This window comes from Asterias amurensis, chromosome 12 (assembly GCF_032118995.1).
Source record: "Asterias amurensis chromosome 12, ASM3211899v1".
Taxonomy (NCBI): domain Eukaryota; kingdom Metazoa; phylum Echinodermata; class Asteroidea; order Forcipulatida; family Asteriidae; genus Asterias; species Asterias amurensis.
This window is the reverse complement of record NC_092659.1, coordinates 1,250,938-1,260,317: the sequence shown is the minus strand read 5'-3', so window position 1 is coordinate 1,260,317 and position 9,380 is coordinate 1,250,938. Positions and strand designations below refer to the sequence as shown.

Below are 9,380 nucleotides of genomic sequence, written 5' to 3'. Positions count from 1 at the left end.
AATAAAAATAAAATAGCCGCTACTGCGAAATGTGACCTCACTGGCCGAATTCGTTAAGGACTTATTTTTCATCGGCTTGCCAGCTCTTCTCACCCTCCCACCTTAAACAAACCTTGAATTATTGAGCGATATCTCCAGACAAGGAGAATAAATTGCCTCACAAAATGCAAGATAATAACCATTTAAGCATGAACGCAAACGTTGCCATGGAAACGGTTGGTCATCAAAAGGAGTTACGGACTAATTTTCAATATCGAATGACGCAATGAAATACTATGGGGAATTATTACAGAGGTGAAAAAAAATAATTAATTTCCTTTTTAGCTGGAAAAACAGCAAACTTCGGAAAAACAAACTCCATCTAAAAGCTTTTCTATCTTTAAGTATCGGTTGGGTGATACGTTTCAAAATGTTAAAAAGAAAGAGTAAATAGAGGAAAATAAATGTGTAAAAATAATTATGAAATAGCTTAAAGGCACTGGACACCATTAGTAATTCATCAAAAAAAATGGTTAGCATAAAAAGGTACTTTGGAACGGGCTCTGGAGAGCTTTTGATAGTATAAAACATTGTTAGAAACGGCTGAAGTAACGTAGAGGTAATTCTCTACTCAAATAATATGCATCTGAAAGCACACAAAGTAATGCGACAAGGGTGTTTTTCTTTTGCAAATTATTCTCTTGCAAATTCGATGACCAATTGAGCTCAAATGTGATGTTTGGATGTTTGGATACACACATGTGGGAATACTGGTCTTCGATAGTTATCAAAGTTGCCCGGTGCCTTTAAATTTCAGCTGTCTTGTTAATGACTTATAACGCATAGTAACCACACAATAAAATACGCATGGAGGGAAAACTCAATATAAAATTGCGGCTTTCAAATTTTTATTAGTTATGATGATTTTAAATATTATATACTCCACTTCCCTCTAATGTACAATTAAGGTTTTTTTTTCTTTTTACAGAAATTACAGGAATTTGATCTTCAAATAGAAACTATTTTGTTACATTCTATGCTAAAGAAACAAATATAGCTATAATTGCAGAACGGATTCATTTTGAACAAACCATTACTTTTTGGAAAATGCTTTGCAGTTTTGGGTGATGTGAAAACAATGAACTCTTGTTGTCCAACTTTTCAGAAACAAGGAAGTGATTTCGTAGATAAATAACCAAAATAAGGAAATTGGTTTGAGATATTTCAGTTTCAAGCAACACTTATTTGCATATTATTCATCAGGATATGAATAATTAAAGGTCAAGTTTTGTCCATCACAAAAATTGCTGTCTTAAAACTATGTTAACCATCTTCGAAGAGGACGCATATTTTTCAGAGCTTTCTTGTTCTGGTTCCTTTTTCAAAGATATTTATTCAAAAATGTATGTCTATAAAAGACATCAATGGAAAACACTCACAAACTGAAAGAATTACCAAACGTTGATTTGACGTGAAGGACAACGAGCAAAAATATTTCATCAAATCAACACCCTTAACCGCACCCAGTGTTCTGAGCCCAATTTCATGGAGCTGCTTAAGCACAAGCAGCTAAGCATAACAAAATATTGCTTACGAGAATGAGTTTACCAGCCAAACTGTCACATGTACCATTTGTGACTGGTATCCTGCTCGTTTCTGCTTAGCAGAAAATTGTTAAGCAATATTTTCTGCCTCGGCAGCTTTATGAAATTGGGCCCTGGGCTAATTACCACACAGTACTGCATCGACTAACCAATGAGCAAGGCCAAACCAAGGCCAAACCAAGGCCAAAGGCCAAAGGTTTGCGGTAACACCATGTATAACTATCTCTAAATGAGTTGGGGGTGAAAAGAAACCGTTGGTTTCAGCTCGACGTTTCGATCAGTATGCTCTGATCGTCTTCTGGAGAAAGCTGGCCTACCCAATTTCCCCTTGCAATTATCTTCCATTTTAAAGGTATAAAACAGGATTGGTAGAGCTGACAGAGTAGTGATATCAGTGTAATTGTTGTGCGATACATGCGACAACTTTGGCTTAATGTGCGAGTCGGGAGTAAAAGGAGAAAAACATAAACAATTGTCACCATTTAAACAAACCGTCATTGATCTAGTTGTACCAACCGAAATCAGCTGTGTTTTTAAGATTTTCAGATACACTTTTCTCGAATATGGTTTCATTTTAGACAAAATATTACGCAGAAAAAAATGGTTCCAGTATGAGCTTTATAGTCAGTGAGCATAGACTTAAATTTTAACAACAACGTGTTTTCATCTTAACCAATCCTGTATAACACCTTTAATAACAACATTCCGAATCATTGATACGGCTGTTGCTAATGGCGTTGCTATAATGACCGAGACAAAGTCATTACCACTAGATCGGAAACGGCTTAAAGGGAGGGTACACGTTTGGTAAATGGCAAAGACCAGTCTTCTTACTTGGTGTATCCCAACATAAGCACAAAATAACAAGCCTGTGAAAATTTGGGATCAATTGGTCATCGAAGTTGCGAGAAAATGATGAGAGAAAAACTTCTGGCTAGAAGTCTTTTATTACTTTAGCGAGAAATTACCTTTCTCAAAATCTATGCTACTTCAGAGGAGTCATTTCTCACAATGTTTTATACCATCAACAGTTCTCCAATGCTCGTTACCAAGTCAGTTTTTAAGTTAACATTTGTTTTGAGAATTACCAAACGTGTACCTTCCCTTTAAAATCAATTGTTGTTTTCTTTGATTCGGGAAGTGTTATACTTAAAAATACAGGTTCAGGGGTTACATCCGATCATTATTTTGAATGGAAAACGAGAACAATTTAACAGGAAAAAGACTGAACCATAAAAACCGAGACAACAGTCAGTTTCATCGTTGTATAAACACTTATTAAAGAGTGAACACTTTCTATTAAAAAAATTACCTTCAAAAGAGAGAAAAATTCAAAAACTTAAGTGAAACTTCTCTTTGTTTGGTCGAAATTTTTTAATCAAAATATTTTATTTTTAGTTACAATCCCCAGCATGATAATTGAGAAATATTTAAGATGTTTGGAACACAATTTGTTATTGTTTTAGTCTTGGTATTTCTCTTTAACTCAGTCCCAAAATTACAGGACTTTTGACATTATGGTACTTTTGGGAAAACTTCAGTGAAAATATTAAACAACCTTTGTTGTACTTAAATATACTTTAACAAAGTTTTACAAACTGATTAATACAAGTACATGGGCCATATAGGGATTAAAGGGATGGGGTTTCGGGGGTAGGGGAGGGGCCTCCGTTCCAAAACATCAAATACACCCGAACAACAAACATGTACAATTAAACCGCCTACAACCATCCTCTGCTTTAAAGCAGTTAAATGAAAAATATGTCTCATTAATAATGTACACCAGAATTTACAAACAACTAAATTTAGTTACCCGTAGCAATACAATTTGAAGAGAATAAGATAATACTAAACAAAAACATTCGAGCCCAATTTCACAAAGCTGTCGAGCAGAATATACTGTAACAAGTATCAAATTTCTTTGCTGAGCAAAGAAATGAGTAGGGCACCAGCCGCAACAATGTCAAATTTATGTAATTTTGGTTGGTAACTTTCCTGTGCTTAGCAAGTTGCTGTGCTTACAGGCTTTATGAAATTGGGCCCAGGGCTGACCCTTTTTTCTTTGAACTTTTTGGTTGCTTAGCAAGAGAAGTATTAACTAATTTTTTTTGGCCAAGAGAAGTTCAGTGCAAGATTGAACTTTGACCTCTATGCTTTCTAATAATAGTTCCAATGTAATACACACAGGGTCTTCAAGTGTGCAGTTTGATGTTTTAATATTATTCCCCCCCTTGTACCAGGAGAAGATGCTGAAACTCAGATCTTAGTCTGTTTAAATTTAAACTGACTTTTTATGCAACCCCTTATTTGACTCAACATGCGCATCAATCATTTACGCTGTTTGAAAAACGATTGACCTCTTAGAACACCATGTTTGAATCAAAATAAAGTGTTTTCATTCCACTAGTTAGGCAGATGGCAATATTTGTGTACTAATTTTTTTTTCTAAAAACAATATTTCCATTAGGATATTTTCAACCAACCAAAGATTTCCACAATTTAAAAAAGAAAGTTTGTTGTAACAAATTGTTGTTAATAATCCGAAGACTGCTCACTTGGTGACGCCTTTAACGGGTTCTTGCATCCTTTACAGCGACATTTCAAACAAGCAATTTCGGACACGAAGCAAGGACATCTATGCCCCTGACATGTGTTGAGTCCAGGGAACTTCCCCCCTGTGCCACATCTACACCCCTCCTTGATTTCAAGCTTGCGCCCCGCCTTTAAAAGCTTCGCTCGATGACCCGAGATGATGAGTTTCTTGGGTGTGTTGGACAAGGCATTAAGGTCTAAAACCCCATTTGAGGTCGGCAATCGAGATGAACTTGTGGAGGATGCTAGCAGGCGGGTTTTCGACCTCCTCTGGTATTTTCGTTTGACTTTAGCAATATTCAACCCAGGATGGATAGGTTTACTCTGTGAATGGTGACCCAACTCAAGTCTTTTCTTCCGTTTAATCTTGATCTTTGGGGAGGATTTATTATCCGAGTTTGGAGTTATGGTCACTGAATATTCATCCAAGCCACCACCTTCCACTGTATAAGGCTCAGCTTCGGTACCGTTCACAGCATCCGTTCTAGCGGTGTGGTTCACAACACGGCGCACCTCCCCCGTAACTTCCGGGTTGGTGATGACCACACTGCCCCCTTCAAGATGACCGTTCTGCATGGCGTTATTACTCGCTGCTGGGGTCGAATTCATACTGGCTTTGGCCAGATACTCCACAATGTTAAACCCTGAGATATCCTGAGACCTACTGCGTTCATAATGGCTATCATTTATGGCCATTCCCTCCTGCAAAATCGATAGTCCGGAGCTGTGACTGTTCGTCCCTCCATTTGCACCGACCAGGTTCCGTGCTATCGGCGTATCCGCGATGTACTCGCATAATTTCTTGTAACACGAAAGCAGGATTTGCAACTGTTTCACCTCAGTGAAGAGACTATAATCTTTACACCAGCTACATGAAGGTTTTAGGAGCATTTTGCCGCCTAGGCAGTTGCGACAGACAAAGTGTTGGCAAGTTGAGTTACCTGGTCCCATAGGGTCGCTCAAAAGCCCAGCGCACACACAGCAGGAAAGTGACTGGCGTAGGTAGGGCAGTCGACGGTACAAATCACCCCAAGTGTTTGGGTCGTTATGTTCAGCCTGGAGAATATACCGGCACGTAGACACGTACAATGTTGTAGCGTTCATTTTGCTACTGGATAGCTGAAAATCAACTCCAAAATGTGGCCGTAGGACCCCCTTTCGGCGCGAGAACTCTGCCACTTCATCCAGGAGAAAATGAAAAACTACACTCTGCACAAAAAATACTACACTGCTGACATGCATTCACACACACTACTAAAAAACGATCGATGTTTACTGGCAGTGCTTACGTCACGAAGAGCTGACCTTCCTCAATTTAGTTGGTTACACACAACCCAATCGCGTAAGAAAATCACACACTGGTGCCCGACGGATGCTTTGTATACATAAATAGGCGCGGAGGCTGTCTGGTACCCGTCCATGACTTAAGCGTGGGATATATACCTTGAATCCAGACTATATTTTGGAGGTCAAAATTGGCGATAATGAGAGAGTTCAGCCGTTCTGCTTCACTGACCTAAAGGGGCGGGGCGTAAACGCTTGAGTGGGTTGTAGTTTAGCCTTGACCACTTCATTATTCAGACCTTTTTATTTTAATGAAAGGTTTAATATAAATCATAATTAGGATCGGGAACAGTTTGCTGACATCAAGTTCAGGAAACTGAGCACTGTTAAAATGCATGCGATGATGTTCGCGAGTGGATGGCTTGTTTATTTCAAAAAGAGGGTGGGGCCAGGGTGTTTATTTAACACATAACATTATTTGAAAATGGAAGAATTATTCCATTATGGTTATTAATTTCGGGTTATTAATTCTGTCCAATAAACAGGACCTAATTTTATAGAGCTGTAGCACATAAAATCTAATCTAATCTTGCTTATAAACAGTGTTTTTTGCTCAAGCAGGTTTATGAAATTGGGCCCAGCCAAAGCATCATAGCATAATGCTCGATGCGAAAAATTTTCACGATTATAATGAAATAAAATACTTAAAAGTAATTTAAGCAAAATAATAACCAGTCAGTTTAATTCCCTTGTGGCTTATGCTTCGATTGATCAAATAATTATAAATATGGATTGTGCGGGATGTATCCATCCAATAATACTAATAATACACAGTAGTAACAACAAGAACGTAGAAGGGTTGAGTGGCATCTTCAAGGTCTCAGAAAATTGTTACCGACATAGAGATATTTAAGCATGACCACCACCCCCCCCCCAACCCCCCAACCCCCGCCTGTATATCGATGTTCCGGGTCAGAGTCTTCATCTTCGTTTTTAGAGCACATCCAATAATGCTTCTGAAAAAAAACGAAAACTGGAAATCGAGGGTTGGGGAGGGGCTGGGAAAATAAAAAGCGTCCACTTGGATAGTGACCACACGTTAATCAAATGGAGGCCTTGGTCAATCGTGACGTAGACTTGTGTTCAAGTCGTTTTTGTTGCGGTATAGCGAAACGGCCATCTTGGCTACTCAGACTGTTTCTAGACTAGGCCTTCTATACTGCTCTCACGATTTGGCCCTACGATACCATTTAATGAGACCTAGTGCTAGTACAATAGTCTCGCACAGCGAAGCCCCATTCTCGCGAGATAGTTGTGAGAGAGTCGTTCCACCACTAAGACAAATTTGTTAACGACTTGTCCACAAGTCTAATAGTGAATCAGTTAGGATAACCATCTCAACCATCCCCCGTCACGGCATCACTGTATACGGGATCGATTCTCACCTCCTTCTCATTCACATCTGACCTCTTCAGATGCCCTTTAAAGGTATTGGACACTATCTTGTAATTACTCAAAATAACTGTTAGCGTAAATACGTTCTCATTGAATCTGATAAAAGACTTTTCAGGCCTGGAGACTTTTTAAGCATCTGAAAGCATGTATAGGATTTGAAACTTTGCATGGTGGAAATACGATATGGAAAGGTTTGCGGTAACACCATGTAATGACTATCTCTAATGAGTTGATGGGGACCGTTGGTTTCACCCAATTTGCAACAACGGTCTTTTTTTTCTCCATTGTTCTCTTGCAACTTCGATTACAAAATTGAGTCCAAGTTTTCACAAATTTGTTCGCATAATAATGTTGGAATACAAGTGAGAATACTGGTCTTTGACAACAATTAATTATTACACACAAAAAATGTGGCCGTTTCCTTTAATTAAAGGGAAGGGTACTCTTTGCGATCACTCTTAAATTTAATGGAGGTCTGTTAGTTAGATGTCCATAACTGCTTTTATAGAGGCATGATAACGTTTCACTCGGAGTAATGTGGTTATGTAAAAAGATCCTTATTTTTATGACCCATCAAAAAGTTTCTGTCAGTAATGCTTCTCAGATTGTGTTCATAATAGGCTAAGGGATCGTGGAAATTTTGCCGATTTTTCGGGCATTTTTTATCTCAAAAAACTTGACTTTTTTTTAAGTAATTACCAAAGGTAAATCTCCCCTTTAAACGCCGTGGAAAATTAGATTGACCTTCCCTGCCCTGCCCGACCCTCGATCATTCTTAATTAAGATGCGTAGTATTGGATTTGCTCTATAAATAACGGAGAAGACACTGTGGCCTGGAACTGGAGGGGGCGGGGTGATGGGGGTGCAACATTTATTTACTTAGTGTCGAGACCCATTTTCAATGGGAGAGGTCAGTGTCACGTTTAATATAATAATCATAAGGAATGTGCCCTGTTTTCCTTGCTTGGTTCATTTAAATAATATGTATATTATTATAAGGCCTATATCTCACACGTATATTTTTTATCCTGCACAGTTCTTTAAAGGAACACGTTGCCTTGGATCGGTCGAGTTGGTCTTTGAAAAGCGTTTTGTGACCGTTTGTTATAAAATGCATATGGTTAGAAAGATGATTTAAAAGTAGAATACAATGATCTACAAAAATATGCCTCGAAATTGCGTGGTTTTCCTTTTACCTCGTCCAATAACACGGTCGGCCATTTATGAGAGTCAAAATTTTGACTCCCATAAATGGCCGACCGTGATAGTTCGCGACGTAAAACGAAAACCGTGCAATTTTGAGTGATACTTGTGTGGATCATTATATTCTACTTTTAAAACATCTTTCTAACCGTATACATTTCATAACAAACGGATTCAAACGCTTTTTATAGACCAACTCGTCCGATCCAAGGCAACGTGTTCCTTTAATCATTCTAAGGGTATCCAGTGTTTGTGCCTTTAACCCATGTGTTTCTGGTCCACACATGCAGCAAGCGCCCATGTTTTCAGGTTTCCTCGTTGAGCTATATCTAGACTAAGTTTAGGCAATTTAATAATTCTATTAATTATAATTAATCACCACTGCCTGAGACTGAGAGCCATCGTTATAATCAAGCCCCGGCCTTCTGCTCACAACTCTCATCCCCAGCAGTTGTCATTGTTTTCTCCAAATGAATAAAATGATTAAGTATAAGGTGTTTTTATCATAATGAAACCAATGATACCACCAAAGACAAAAATGAACCCAAATCAAACTGGTGTTTTTTTTTTAGACAATCAAAATTATATTTAATAGAATATTAAATTTACTTCGGGGATAAAGCATAATATTTATTAAGTCCTTACCCTTTCACCGATGTGTGTTAGCACTGTATACTCAGTACTTTCCCTAGTTTTGTGTAAAAAGCTAGAGACAATTATTATAATGTACTATGGTATCGAAGTACTATACTATAGCACGCAAATTTTATAGTTGCAGGAGGCCAATTTAACCACAGAATGGGTCTTTATTTCATTGAAGATTCAATCCCTCACACCATTCTCTAACAGTTTTAGCAAACATCTCTGAACAGTCCTTTGGTTTACTAACCGCTCTCAAATTGGCACACATCATCGATCGAGCATATAAAGACGTCCTCCAATCATCCGTACGTCATTGTGGCGTCATTCTTTAAGATGGTCAGATCAGACGAATGGATAACCTCGAGCCCAATACGAGATGAACCCGTCATCTGTTATTCGATCTGCGGGAGTGATCGCTCGAGCTCAACCACTAAAGGTGGAACTATATAAATAGCCTCGATGATCGTCAAAAAGCCGAGGTTTTTCTAAGGCGAGGAAATGAGGTAATTGACATCTGGAGGCCTTTAGCGCCGAAGAGCTTTAGAAAATCTCGATTTGTAAGAAATGTGGATTTCTAGTCAGGAAATGAAGGATGCACGTGACAATAAAGGCAGCCTGACA

The 9,380-nt window shown here is 38.4% G+C and overlaps 1 protein-coding gene across 1 annotated transcript; it reads right to left on the bottom strand.

The window, feature by feature from the left end:
- Window positions 1–702: 702 nt before the first annotated feature.
- LOC139945304 (uncharacterized) lies at window positions 703–5,451 on the bottom strand. The gene has a single exon (XM_071942651.1). It carries the CDS (start codon window positions 5,415–5,417, stop codon window positions 4,116–4,118), a length of 1,302 nt encoding a protein of 433 aa, XP_071798752.1. The 5' UTR covers window positions 5,418–5,451; the 3' UTR covers window positions 703–4,115.
- Window positions 5,452–9,380: the final 3,929 nt, after the last annotated feature.

What these genes read in the sequence shown, in the direction of transcription:
- LOC139945304 (XM_071942651.1), bottom strand. Translation starts at nt 5,417, where the DNA reads ATGCATGTCAGCAGTGTAGTATTTTTTGTGCAGAGTGTAGTTTTTCAT.